The sequence below is a fragment of the Bombina bombina genome, chromosome 1, assembly GCF_027579735.1.
Source record: "Bombina bombina isolate aBomBom1 chromosome 1, aBomBom1.pri, whole genome shotgun sequence".
Lineage (NCBI taxonomy): Eukaryota > Metazoa > Chordata > Amphibia > Anura > Bombinatoridae > Bombina > Bombina bombina.
Genome location: NC_069499.1, coordinates 855,412,478 through 855,426,506, shown reverse-complemented (window position 1 = coordinate 855,426,506; position 14,029 = coordinate 855,412,478). Strand labels below are relative to the sequence as shown.

The 14,029-nt window shown below is 43.4% G+C and overlaps 1 protein-coding gene and 1 non-coding gene across 7 annotated transcripts in view; both read left to right on the top strand.

Moving 5' to 3' along the window:
- The window catches only part of CHD9 (chromodomain helicase DNA binding protein 9), a 648,673-nt gene that overhangs the window by 177,571 nt on the left and 457,073 nt on the right, over positions 1-14,029 (top strand). For all 6 annotated transcript variants that reach the window (XM_053699504.1, XM_053699510.1, XM_053699505.1 and 3 more), the window contains one exon: positions 4,046-5,604. In XM_053699504.1, coding sequence (XP_053555479.1) covers positions 4,186-5,604 — 1,419 coding nt within the window. In that variant the 5' untranslated portion in view covers positions 4,046-4,185. The remainder of the gene's footprint in view (positions 1-4,045; positions 5,605-14,029) is intronic.
- LOC128646309 (5S ribosomal RNA) lies at positions 8,870-8,988 on the top strand. The gene has a single exon (XR_008400265.1). It is a non-coding gene; the product is annotated as a 5S ribosomal RNA (ribosomal RNA).

Below are 14,029 nucleotides of genomic sequence, written 5' to 3'. Positions count from 1 at the left end.
CCCACTGAGCCATTCGTCTCTGGGGATTGTTTTTCTCACGAGACAAGTTCCCTACCACCAACTCTTACTACGCATGCAGGTAACCCAAACGCTACTTATGTGTGGCCTGTTCCCACCGGAGGTTAGGGCACTGTTCCGCATGGCCATATCTTTGGCGCTGGCACATATACACCATCCCGGGAGTGTGCTTTCGATGTTGTCCGTGTTTCGTTAACCGGGGCTCGTCAGGCGTGGGATTGCCTGGTCCAGTTAAGCCTTCCGGGGGAGCGACTGCTCCTGGAGCCTCAGGGGGTCAACCTTCGGGGCCGGTGTTTCCTTTTGTCCCGGCGGAGGTATATTGCGTCTTTCGTTATAGACTGGCGCGCCTTCGTGTTCTAAGGCACGTTTTTGGCGTTGCTGGAGGATCCCACTCTTAATGGGTCTGGGGATTCTCATTTTTACTCTTCGACTGGCTTGCATACATAGACATAAGGGGATGAAGTAAACTTTTTAATAGTCTATTTGTGTATCCTTTTCCAGTTCTGAGCTTGGAAGTCTGGGACCCCTGTTGGGCTGGTCCTGTGGGTCTGTCCGTTCTTCTAGGGCAATAACCTATGGGTTGCTTTCTTTTTTTTTCACCCGGTGAGGATGATTTTTATTTGGTCTAAAGCTCATGTTGTGGGTGATGTTTCCTTCGGGAACTTTCTTCTCTGGATTTGATACCCGCAATTTTGTGGTCGCACCGTTTACAAAAGTCTGTCTGACTGTTCTTTATCCCTCCATCATCGGGGAAGACTTTATGTGGCCTTGACAGTGCTGGGGCCCTTGGTTTCAGGCTGGTCCTGACTGGGTACAAATCCTTCTGTCTTTGAGGCCTAGTTCAGACACGTGGCACCTTTTTATGTCTGGTTGGTCCGGTGAGGGCGCCTAGTGATCACAATATGCTTTGTGTTGTTTTCTTGTTTTATTTTACAAGCTTCAACTAGCATCCTGAGAGGACTTGAGGGTCCGTGGTTGCTTAGGGGGCTGGGGGATTGGTTCAGTCCTCATTCGCCTTTCAATCTAGTGGGTCGGGACTCCATTGAGATCATGCTCAGTCGTTTCCATTTTTTTTTCGGGAACTAGAGTGTTCCTTCCCGTTGTGGGTTGGAGGCTTGGAGGATTTAGGTCCTTCATACCGCCGTTCTTATGGTTTTGCCTTTTATGGTCTCTTTGGAAGTGTCCTTTTAGGACTTGTTCCTTTTAGAGGTTCTCTTCCTTTTGGTCAAGACTTTCCGGACTTTGTCCGGTCTTTCTGGCATCTTTGACCGCTTAATTAGGAAGTGAAAGCCTTGAGGCTCTGTCTTCCTTCGGGAGTTAGTCGTCTCCATATCAGGGGCGATAGGAGGTGTTGTCTCTTTCTCCAAGCTTTTTGCTTAGGGGATGTTTTTCTGCCTGAGTTCGAAATGCTTTGTATTCTCCTCCCTAGGGTGTGGTCCTCTGGAAGGTTAATCTAAAATAATTATGGAGACTAGCCTTTCTTTGTACTCTCTTTTGGGGTCACTCGGTTCTCGTTCTAATTTCCCTTAGTGTTGCCCTTGGGGCCTTTGGGCTCTAGAGCAATTGCGTGACTTTCTCGCGGCCTAGTACCTTGCTGGGGGGTGTTGAACTCCGGCTAAGGGTGTTCTCTTCCCTTTTGGCTGGGAATTACGAGCTAGTCCTGTACCGTTCTCCGGATTTCTGGGTTCTCATCCCCTGTGAGGTCTGATTGCTTCAGACGCGTTATCTTGTGTTCCCTGAGGGTGTTGTTCGTTCTAGGGCGATTCTTGGTGCCGTGTCCAGGGTTCTTGTCTTGGATCCTTCTTGGATGTCTGGAAACTTATGATCCTGTGGACTGGTTCGGGACGACCCAGTTTTTTCAGGGACCCTATGTTGCGACATAGGGGCTAGCTCTTTGGGCTTGCTAGCAGGAAGGCCAGAGTGCACATCCACCTTCAGGTACTGGTTATAAACTTAAAGGCCTGACTTGTCCTTCGGACGGAGTGTGCTCCTCTATGGGGAGTTTTTTCTCTGTTGGGTCAACTGTAGTGTCTTGATGATTTTTCATTTGGTCCGTGTTTTGATCCTACTATGGCTTCATGTCTTGTGGACATGTACGCTGTTCTTATCTGTGCCCTTCCTTTTTGAAGAGATAGTTTGTCTTCCTTATGAGCTGGTGTTTCCTCTCTCTGGAGGGTCTTTGTCCTGCCCTCTGTGTAGGAGTTTGGATCAGGTGGCTTATTTCTGTAAGTGGCAGCATCTGCTGCTCTGTGGGCTCTGTTCCACCTGTTGGAATTTGATCTCTTTACATGGAGGCTATGTCTAAGAGAGCTGTGACAGGTCCTCCTACGGATCTGTTGCATTTTTTCTCTGTTCCAGGTCCCAGGGGGTTCTCCTTGGGAGTGCCTTATTTTGGAGGAGCGGATTGGGTTGGCACCCGAGCTCTGTTGGGGTGGGTGAGTCCCCCCCTTTTTCTTTCCATTCCCTGGGCGCTTGTGGTTGGCGTCTTTCTTTCCCTTCTGTCTATCCGACATGTCTGTTGCTTGGGCTGGTCCGTGTTGGAGCAGGACCTGAGATCTATTGCTCTGCTAAATTCGTCCTCGGAGCATTCGAGGTACGGTAAGCCTCTTGAGGTTTCTCCTTTCTACGTGTTCAAGATTTGTGGGAAGGACAGGCGGCTATTAGCCTGCGACGTTATCCTGCAAGTATTTAAGTTTCAGAGTCATTTTTAAATGACTGCAGCGTGCAGTGTTTTTGCTTCAGGTGTTGTTCATCAGACCTATCTGAGCTTGCTGCACAAGGTTTCATTTCTGGATATTTCGGTATTCTGAGCTACCTTTTTGCGAATTGGGGGACCTTCGTCTTCAGTTGCTTTTAGAGTGCGGTTGCACTGTGTTAGGGGAAGATCCTCTCTGTTTCAGATTCCCGGCCTTATCCCGTGGTTTCTGTTTCTGGGGTCTGGGCGTTGCCTCCCCTTGTTTCTATGAGACTAGTTGGGTCTCTGTTAGCCTGACCCGGTTTCTCTGTTTCTTTTGCTCTGTGTTTGTGCCCTTTTTAGGTTTTTTTTCTGGAGTTCCTTATGCTAGCTGGAAGCTAGCTCAACATACTAATGCACTGTGGCTACTCTGCACTGTGGTAAACCGAAGGTTGCAAGTTCGATCTTCGGCGAGGTCTCCTCAGCCTTTCCTCTTTTCAAGGTTGGTAAAATGAGCAGCGCCTTGAGTCCCTTAAGGGGGATTAGCGCGCTTTACAAGTACAATCATGTTTTCTCCGTGCCTTTTCTTCTTGTGGAAGAATACGGTAGTTTGTTCCCTTTCTTTAATAAGGGGTGTGTTGTTTGGAGACCGACTGCTGGGCGACGGTGTCTCTTGGAGGCTGTTGACTCAGTCGAGTTTACTTCCTGCGGTCTCTAGGAAGGCTGTGGACTATCTGCAGTGTCCTTGGGCCTTTTCCTTTTTTTTATTTCAAGGTTGTTCTCGGCTTCGGACGATGCAGGATTTTGTTGGGTAGGGGTTTTCAGGCCAGGTGCCCTCAGGATGGGCCGCCTCTTGTACCCTCAGTTTCTGCATTCAGCGTCCTCTCTAGCTTGGGTATTGTTTTCCCAAAAGTAATGAATGCAGCTGTGGACTCTTTCCATTTATGAAGAAAAACTTAATTATGCTTACCTGATCATTTTCTTTCCTTCAGATGGAAAGAGTCCAAAGCTCCCCGCCTGTATTTTTTCTGTGGGGCGTCTATTATTTTTGTTCTTCTGGCACCTTTTCATCCTGATGTTTCTTCTACTGTTCTTTGTTCCTCGGCAGAATGACTGGGGGATGAGGGAAGTGGGAGGAGTATTTAAGCCTTTGGCTGGGGTGTCTTTGCCTCCTCCTGTTGGCCAGGTTCTGAATTCCCAAAAGTAATGAATGCGGCTGTGGAAAATAAAATTATCAGGTAAGCATCATTTAAGTTTTTAACAAATAATACAGGATGTCTCAATCTTCTACTTTTATTTTTCTACAAGTACATAATTAAATGCCTCACCTATTACAATTTTCTTTTCTTTTAGGTTATATAACCATGATGAGCAATACAGCTTATTAACTGTATTTAAAAAAATGCCTGAGCCATGGCTTGGCTCATAACGTAACTAGTTGACTGGCTTAGTCTTTAAATGAACCGCTGGGCGAATTATCTCAACACATCAGTATGACTGACCCAATGATGGATTTTTTTGATGATGCACACCTTTTTGATGAGACTCTGGGTCTTTCTGATGATGCATTTGTACAGCATGGATCTGTATCCCTTGTTGACGAGTTGAATCTTGGGGCTGTATTTGAACCTCTGCATGTAGACTCTCTGAATAATGTGCAGGATTCTCAAACGCATCAAAAGATCAATGAGTTTGAAACACTGAATCAATTTGATTCCATTAAATTGCACCAAGTAAGTCAGTCATACAACAGTCCAGTGGAAAGTGTTTTGTCTCCACACTCGCAATTCAGCTGCTCTCCATTACATCAACCAAGTCAAGGAAATGGGATGTTTCCAGATGATGGAAGCCCAATGTGGGGGCATCAGGCTGCCACAGATATACAAAGTCAAAATGGCTCTCCATTCCACCAGCATGGACCCTCTCAGCCTATGCAGCAAAGCAAGGGTTTTGTGGCACCCCATGAATATACCTTATTCCAGGCCAGTGAACAGCAGGGTATGCACATTCAGCCGCAACAAAACAGGAACAATATTAACACAAGTCAGGAATCTATGAACCAGCAAAAAAACTTTATTAATGTGTCTATACCACACAGAACTAGTATGGCCCAGGAACCTCAAATGGACAATACTACAGCTCCCCAACAGCCTCTGCCTGTTCAGCGTTACTCTGAGCCTGCTACATCTGTACAATTCAGTAGCAATTCAGTCTCAGAACAAGAAGGCAATTTTAATAGTCGGTCACCAACAATGACACCTTGTTCTGTAAATGATACACCTCCATTTTCTACACACTATTCTTTCTCTAATAACCACCTAAACCAGACTACCCATTCACTCTCCGATTTTACTGGGAGTGCAGCATTCTCAGATATTGGAAATAAGCAGGAGCCTGTTCAGAATGTTTTGAACTCTAACACCCAGTTGCATTCAGACAATTTCCAGATGATGCATCAGTCACACCCTCAGGGTAATTACAATCGAATTAAAATGTCTCCAGTGTCAATTAATTTCCCCACTCCTGACGGTTCTTCTGCTCAATTGAGCCACTTTAATGACCACTTGGAAAGCAATGGTTTTTCTCCTTTGGAAGATAACCTATTACAGCAGGTTGATGCTCAAGCAGAGCCATTTACAGGGCTCGATCCAGAGGAGCTTCTTCAGGGAGACCTCCTGCCTCACTTCAGTGAAGCTGCTTATAGCCAGGACTGCTCAAATTCAAGCCATACTGTGCTGGGACACCATGACCTGGAAACTCATCAGAGTCAGCATCAAGTAAAACTTGCACATGACCAACTCGAAGATCAACAGTCATCTGGTCTGCAACATCCTCATAATCTTCCATGGCATTCCCCTGTGTCCAATCAGCTTCGCCTCCAAGAAAAACCCTGTGTAACCTCCCAAGGGAAGGTAAGTGAAATTAGTATTTTTTCTCTCTTGCTCTAGCTCAATCTGGAAATAGGGCGTATTGGGAGCCATTGAGTCATGTCTGTTAGAATTGGTTTCCTGGCTCTTAACTTTTTTGCCGTAAATTTACATATTTCTCTACATATCGGTACTGTATACAATGACTGCCTCCTAAATCTGATAAAAATGTGTTAATCCCCAAAGGGTAAGTATTTTTGCAGTTCTTTGTACATTGAACAAATACTAATGGTGACTAGACGTAGTACTTAAACTTACCGACCTTACCTCTTTTCAAAACTTTTATGTTACATGTCAGTAAAGAGCGGTGCACTGATAGCTGATCTCTGGCTCCCTCAATAGTCATGGGCGTAAAAGGTTAAATTGTTTTTATTTGAGGACTGATAAACAGCTATCACATGCTGGAAATATAAATAAAAACATTGTTTTCTTTCATCAAATGGAGAAAAAAAAAAGAGTCCATGAGTCATCATGTGTAGGAATATTCCCTCCTGACCACTACCCCCCTACACTCCAGAGCTTTAATGATGAGGAGTGAAGTGCAATATCTACTCGTCTGAAAGGGGATCCTCTAACTGACTGCTTCGGGAAAGTAAAAAGTGACATAAAACACATAAAAAATACATTATATAGTACAGTTAGAATGAGGTAAAACAATGAGGATACTCAGGAACTTGTAACCAAAGTGGTTTATTCAAACAGACAGGTGAAACACTAAACAGTGTACAAGGTAGGCAGGATCTGATGCGTTTCGCGCATGCTCACATGCACTTCGTCAGAGATCTCTGATGAAGCGCATGAGAGCACGACGCTTTGTGCAGCACATTTTGTATTTTGCACTCACACTCTGCTGGGACTTAAGTAACAGGAGGGACTGAGTATTCCCTTGTTTCCTTACATAGTACAGTTACACTCATAATAATTACATCTAAGAAAAATTATAAAAAAAAAATAGAAAAAAGTCAGACAAAGGGCCTTAACAATTATATACGTATACATCTCTAAAATTATGTGTGTGTGTGTGTATGTATATGTATATATATATATATATATATATATATATATATATATATATATATATATATATATATATATATATATATATATATATATGTATTTGCAGACATATATACACATCAAGTATCACCTTCCCACAAACCCCGGTGATTCTCTTTACCTTAGTGCATGGAGGAGGTGAAGTTTTGGTGTCTGATGAAATTTGGATTTATTTCACTTTAATCAAGATTTTATTATTTTGAAAGCCAGAGTAGGTTTGCTCTGATCTTCCCTGTGTTCTGGGTATAGCTGTAGTCCATGTTAATCTCTTCAGTAGTGTAGTGGTAGCTTTAAAGCAGTTAGGAACTTGTGAGGTGGGCCTTGCTGCATTTTCCTAACATTGTTGCTGCCCTCAAAAAGAAACCCAGAGTAGGTTTTCTTTTTTCTACAGGTCTCTGTGAGGAGTGGCATCCTTTCATACCTGGTAGGCTGTCCTCAAGCCGGACGGCTAGATGCAGGTAAGTGCCTTTTGCCTTCTAAGTAGGGGAGACTGTGCACTTTAAGGACTCTGCAGACTTTCTTGGGACACAATATATCCTAGCTAGGATATTAATAATGGCAGTGTGCAGGCACTACTTATGATATGTGAGAGAAACTGTTTCCCTTTTGGTAGTGGAGGGGTTAACCATTACATGAGGCTATGTTTTATTTGTACATTATGGCATATATGGGCTTATATGTGATCGCTTTATGTATAGCGATCTGGTGGCCTGATTGCGGATCTTTTCAAGGGGTTTCTGAGATCTCTGCACCTGTTGCAGAGAGGTGCCATTTCATCACTTATACATGGATAAGTTTGTGACAGACTTTACTTAGGCAGTCTCATCTGTAATTCCCCCGTAGTTTTCCCTTTCGTACATAGGTTTATTAACGTTTTTATATTTGCTACGCATCTTCTAGCAGTTCTAATGACTCCGCCTCCTTCTTGGAGGATTGGAGCGGCGCCATTTTTTGCGAGTTTCTGTGGCACTCACGTGACCCAGGCTCCTACTCCGAATGAAAACGGAGCGACGAGCTGGTATAGAGTCTCGAGCTGTATGGAGTCTGTATGTTTAGTGGAGCCCCCAATGTTACTATATGCTTCCTGAATATGTAAAAACTTCTTTGTTTTTTTCCTTTGTTTTAGGAATTATTTTTATATGCCCCATTATTGACCTTTCTATAATTGGTGAGGATTTGACTGATATTGATGTTATGTATTCCAAGCCTCATTGGCGTCACATGCAGTGCCCTGCGGTTTCTCTCAATCTCCTGGAGGAGTGTATTTGCTTACAGGTTTTGCAGCTCATGTATCCTCTGAGGTATCTGCGGCTGTATCTGGTTTTCCTTACCTACAGGGAAAATGCAAGAAGACATTAAAGTTTTTCGGATAGTAAGGTTTCTGCTCCACATTCTGCTACGCAGGCTGCTCTCCCTGTCTGGTGAGGAGGATTTGCTGGTAGCTTCTGAGGGTAAAATCTCAGATTCGTACAGTACATCTGATGCTGAAGTGGTCTCTTTCAGATGTATGCTTGCATACCTCGTGTACTGTTAAAGGAGGTTTTAGCTACTTGGACAACATCGATAACCCTGTCGTTGTCAACCCTTGGAAGTTTGTTAACTTTATCATTTCTATGATGTTCCTTCCTATGAGGAAGTGTTTCTAGAAATTTTCTCAGGAATAGGAGAAGCTAGGGTTACTTTTTTTGCCTGTCTCCCACCCTTTAAAGGATTTTCCTGTTGCTGACTCCATTAAAATTCCTTAGGTAGAAGGGAACTTTTCTACTATGGCTCGGAGTACTTCAATCCCTATGGATGATAGCTGTTCCTTTACGGATCCATGAATAAGAAGCTGGAGGTTTATTTGATCATCTACAGTGATGCCTTGCCTATTTAGACTTGCTGTACTAGCCTACGGGGCGTTGTGGCTGAAATTTTAGTCAGCTGAGAAGCCTATCTGTGGCTTAGTGGCCCAGCCATGGCTCTATAATACTGCAGATGCAAGTTCAATATCCAATTTGACCAAGACCTGTATCATTATTTGGATTATATTAAATTTTTCCTCCAAAATCTAAGCTTCTGGCGCTTCCTTACAAGGGTCAGACCTTGTTTGGACCTGGTCTGGCAAAAAGGTCTTTCTACCACAAGTCAAGTGGAATAGACTAGAGAAAAGTATTCCTTTCACTGTTTCTGCAGGGTCAGTCTAGTCTTTTGGGCCTACGGCCACACCACCCTGAATGCGCCTGATCTTGTCTGATCTCGGAAGCTAAGCAGGGTTGGGCCTGGTTAGTACTTGGATGGGAGACCGCCTGAGAATACCAGGTGCTGTAGTAGCAATTTAATTTTTTTCCTCCTAGGGGCAGATTTCACCTTTCTAGGGTATCCTCAATCCAGGTATAATGAGAGGCGTTCTTGAACTGTGTTCGGGACCTTCCTTTCTGGGAGTGATAGTTCCAGTTAGATACAAAAAAAGATGCAGCAGCATAAGTATTTTACCAATTTATTCTGGCACAAACAAAGTCCACATTTAAGGGTGCTGGACTTTGGACTGTTTAGTGATAGTTCCAGTCCCATTCAGGGAATGGGATCTAGGTTTTTGTTTCAAGTTTCTCAGGGTACAGTCCTTCAAAGTAGTATTCATTCTGCTTTGATTCTAGAGGTCCTGTTCATGACAAACATAGACCTGAAGGATATGTATCTTCTCATTATCTGGGAGCTTCTCAAGTTTCTAAAATTAATCTTCCTTAAAAGACTCTTTAGGTCTTGGAGGATTGCAGGGGTGTCCTCCTGGATATTATATGGTTCAGGCCTCATCCTTATTTGAGCAAACTCTTTTTCAAGAGATCTTGTCTTCTCTACGTTCCCATGGAATGGGAGTTTAGGGAAGAATTCCCTTGTTCCATCTACAAGGGTGAGGAATCTTATTAGATTTTCTATCTATGAGAATATTTCTAATGGAGGTCAGACAATCAAAGATTTCTTCCTCTTACCTCTCTCTACAGTCTGCTGTTCGGCCAACAGCAAGCTATAGTGGTCTGGTAGATGGCTTGGCCATCTTGTAACCGAAGTTGGGAGCTTGAATTCAGCTGTAGCTGATTTTCTCTTCACTTTCAGTGCCTAATGTATGGAGGTAATGGGTCTGAGGGTCCCAGGGACATCATCCCTTTTCTTGTGTCCATTTGAGTGCTCTGCGGTTATTCATGCTCAGTCAGTGGAACGGTGACCATTCGGATCTCTTTCAGAGTATAGATCTGGTTCAGAGATTCTTTTTAGTAGTGATTTCTAAGGAGTATCTGTCTCAGGGTGCATGTTTCTGGAGACATTCCTGGGTAAATTGTAACCATGGATGCCAGCCTGCTGGGCTGGAGAGCAGTCTGAATATCATTAAAGGTGCTCTCCCCATCAACATCTCGGAGTGGAGAGTGATTTTCAATGCTGTGAGGGCTTGGCCTCAGTTGTCCTTAGCCGGTTTATCAGATTTCAGTCGGATACTATCACCTCAGTGGCTCGGGGAGGAACGGAGTTCTTTTTTTTTTTATTTATTTTTTTTAAAGTTTTTATTGAGGTTATGCGAAAAACCAATACAGCTTATGCAAGAAAATATCGTACAAAACATGCATAAATGGTACATTTCACGTATACTACTTCCATCTAAATAAGTAAAATCTGCAGCATAGGCTAAACTATGGAAGAGTCAGGAACCTCTTTTCTATAAGTATATGATAAAATGGATTAACAAGATATATTTCAAGCAACAATGACAATACAAATGTTGAGTAAGGTGAGTTTTCTCACTTAGAATTTATGCCCCTCTGGACTCACTCCAGGAGAGGGAAGTGGACAATGTGAGTGGACCTAGAAAAATATAGTGAGTGAACACTTATGCTGTTAAATAATATTAACATTGGAGGGGTCCTTTCTAGAATTAAATAATGTAGTGAGATATGTAGGTATAATGCAATAATCGATAGATATATAAACATACATGGTGAACAGAATGCAATAATCGATATATATATATCTAAACATATATGGTAAACAGCACCTAGTAACCAAGAGGTCACTAGTTAAATATTTAGAAAACACAGTAGAATATATAGGTATGGTGCAGTATAATAAACAAGGTGACTTAGAATAGGATGGCCACTAGTATGTTAAACAATAGATACAGTAAGGGCGCCATTCCTGTACTAACATAATATGATATATAGATATGGTGTAATATTCATTATGCGGTATGGGTAAGATAAACCGCGCATAGAATTCTCCCAGATTGGGAGGCTTATTGTAGGGGGTGGTGGGGGGGGGGGCGGTGGGAGTTAAAATAAAGTAGTTAATTAAATGGTAAAAATGTTCCATATAATGGTATCCATAAGTTTAGTAATCGTAGTGAGGATACTGAAGAAGAAAAGGGTAACCTTGCTTATGGGCAGTAATACCCTGCTAAACTCTCAAGTACAGGTAAGGGCTTGCACCTAGCTAAAATGAAGGGAAAGAGGGCTTTGCTGCCTCGGCCGCTGGCAGCCCAACCCCCATATAGTAATATCACTAATGTTATCCTAAGGGCTTGTCATAGGAGTGAGGCGGAAAATTAAACTTGGTGACCTAAACACTGCAAGAAGCAATATTGAGAGAAATCAGGGTGCGTATAAAGGAAATTTACTCAATTAGATAGATTTTATAATGAGAAGCTGCATATTTCATGAACATCTCTGTGAGTGCAAAAAACAAGGAGTCAGTGTATCTAAGACAAAATGCAACATAGCATCTAAGCTAATTATATACAGATAACATAGCATCTAGATTTCACCAGCATTCTGGTAGGTGCACCTAAAACAGTAGACAATTATTACATAAAGCTGGTCCCTATAAAAACTATGGAGTAGGATGGCCCTGTGTTAGAAAGCCACCCATGGGTGGACAAGGTAACCTGGGAGGTGATGTGTTATGAAATATAAAATACTGTAAACATGCAATAGTGAGAACCAGAACCTGTATATAAGGTAAGAGCCTTTACAAAATATTACCACTAAAGTAGAGAAAAAAACGTTACACTATAAGTATCACTCACTAAACCAAGATACCAATCACAGTTTTAACAAAAAGGTATAGTGGCATAAATGCTTGAAGTAGGTAAGGGGTTGATAGGACATGTCTAGGTATCATTAAAGCAGTCTCATATAGCCAGGCTGGATGAAAGAAGTCACTATGATGAGGTGTGCCCAGATGGGGATTCCCTTACCCCACACCGGACCGAAAAGCTGGATAAAGTCTCCGGGTCACCATATTGAAGCTATGGACCATAGCAAATGGGCTATATCGGGTAAGGCAGTCCGGAGGGGAGAGAAGTTCAAGCAGGAGGTGGGAATATCCATTCCAGTCTGCACAGTGATGCGCCGAGTGCTGCAAGAAAGGCTTTGGGGCACATTGTGGAGCATACGGGCTCGGTGTCGAGATGAGCAAGTGTGCATTAAGCCACTTAGGGGTTCTGTCTGTGCGGCAAAACAACAAGGCTGGGTAAAGCGCTCTAGATACGGTCACACTAACCTGAGGTAAAGCTCCTAGAGTAGCGGGAGCAGTCCCCAAACCTCCGGCTGGCATGTGATCACGCTGGGCCTCTTTGTCACCAGGGTTGAGTGGTTGAATAGTGTGGGCTATTTTCCGTGTCACTGACTGCTCAGGCTCCGGTATAAAATGGCGCCCGGTTAGAATACTGCATCTCTTTAAGAAGACGTGTATTAGTGACATAATATGATCCGCTTCCTCCATTCTTATGTAAATTAGTGACTTCTCGTCCCAAGGCTTCCAAGTAGCAAGTTTGCAGACTGTCACTGACAGCCAGAGGAGTTAGGTGGGCCACGAGGTAGTTACTGTCGATGGCGTGTCCTAGGTTGTGCGCTTCAGGGTTCTGGAGGCCGGTATTTGTAGTGATGCTCCCCTTCAGCAGAGTTATGGATGGTAGCCGAGGCTTCACAACCTCTTTCGTAGTGAAATAGCTGAATATTTGAGCACAGACAGTCGCTAATTTTATGTTTTATATATCTTATGGATAGAGCTGCAGAGAAGTGCGACCGTCTGGCTTCACAGCTGGCTCCGCCCCCCAGGAACGGAGTTCTTTAACCATAAAGGAGGTGGCTCCGCTGTGTTCAGTGGGCGGTAGCTCACAATGGCTGTCTATCTGCCATCCACATTCTAGGAAGAGGACTTCCTGAGCAAACAGAATTTTCTTCCCGGGAAGGGGGTTCTCCATCCGGAGATGTTCTCCAGGTTAACCCTCACCTGGTGGGGGGGGGGGGCTGGAAGTTGGTTCTGATGGCGTCTCATCAGAATGCCAAGCTTCCAAAATACAGGTCAAATGATCCGCAGGGTCGCCCTGATAGTTGATCTGATGGTTCCTTTGGTTTTTAGTCTAGCATACCCGTTTTCTCTGTTTGCTCTCTTTCCACGAGTCATTGCTCGTATTTTCAAGAGAGAGCATCGGTTATTCTAATAGCTCCTGCGTGACTCCGCAAGACCTGGTATACAGTCCTAGAGAAGTTGTCATCTCTTACACCTTGGAGGTTACCTCAGATGAAGGTCCTTCTATCACAGGGTCCATTCCTTCATTCAGATCTCGTTTCTCTGAAGCTGATTGCTTGGAGATTGAGCTTAGTTCTATCTAATTATTTTTTTTTCTGAGTCGATCATTGTGACTCTGATTCAGGTTCAGAAACCTGTTCTAGAAAGACTTTCCATAGGGTATAGCGTATATATTGGTGTGAATCCAAGGGCCACTCTTGGAGTCAGATCAGGATTCCTAGAATTTTTGTACTTTATCCAGGAAGATCTGGAGAAGGATTTGTTTTACAAACGTCTGATGAATGTGCCAGATGTTCTATCTTTTTGTCAGGCCCTAGTCAGAATCAGACCTGTGTTTACGCCTGTTGCTCCTCCTTGGAGTCCTTACCTTGTTCTTAAGGTTTTGCAGCAGGCTCTGTTGAGCCTTTGCATTCCATAGATATTAAATTATTATCTTGGAAGGCTTTGTTTCTTTTTGTTATCTTTTCTGCTCGAAGAGTTTTGAAACTCTCGGCTTGCAATGTGCCTCATCTTATTTTTCATGTTAATTAGGTGGTTCTTTGTTCGAAGTAGGGTTTTCCTCCCTAAAGTAGTTTCAGATAGGAACTTGCTGTTCGTTCCCTATGTCCTTATCATTCTTCATAAGGAATGTTTGTTGCACAATCGGGATGTTGTGCGTGCTCTGAAATTCTTCATACAGGCGACTAAGGATTTTCCCCAATCCTCTGCCCTGTTTGTGTATTTCTCAGGAAACGTAGGGTCAGAAAGCTTCTGATACTTTTCTTCTTTATGGTTGAGAGATTTAATTCATTTTGTT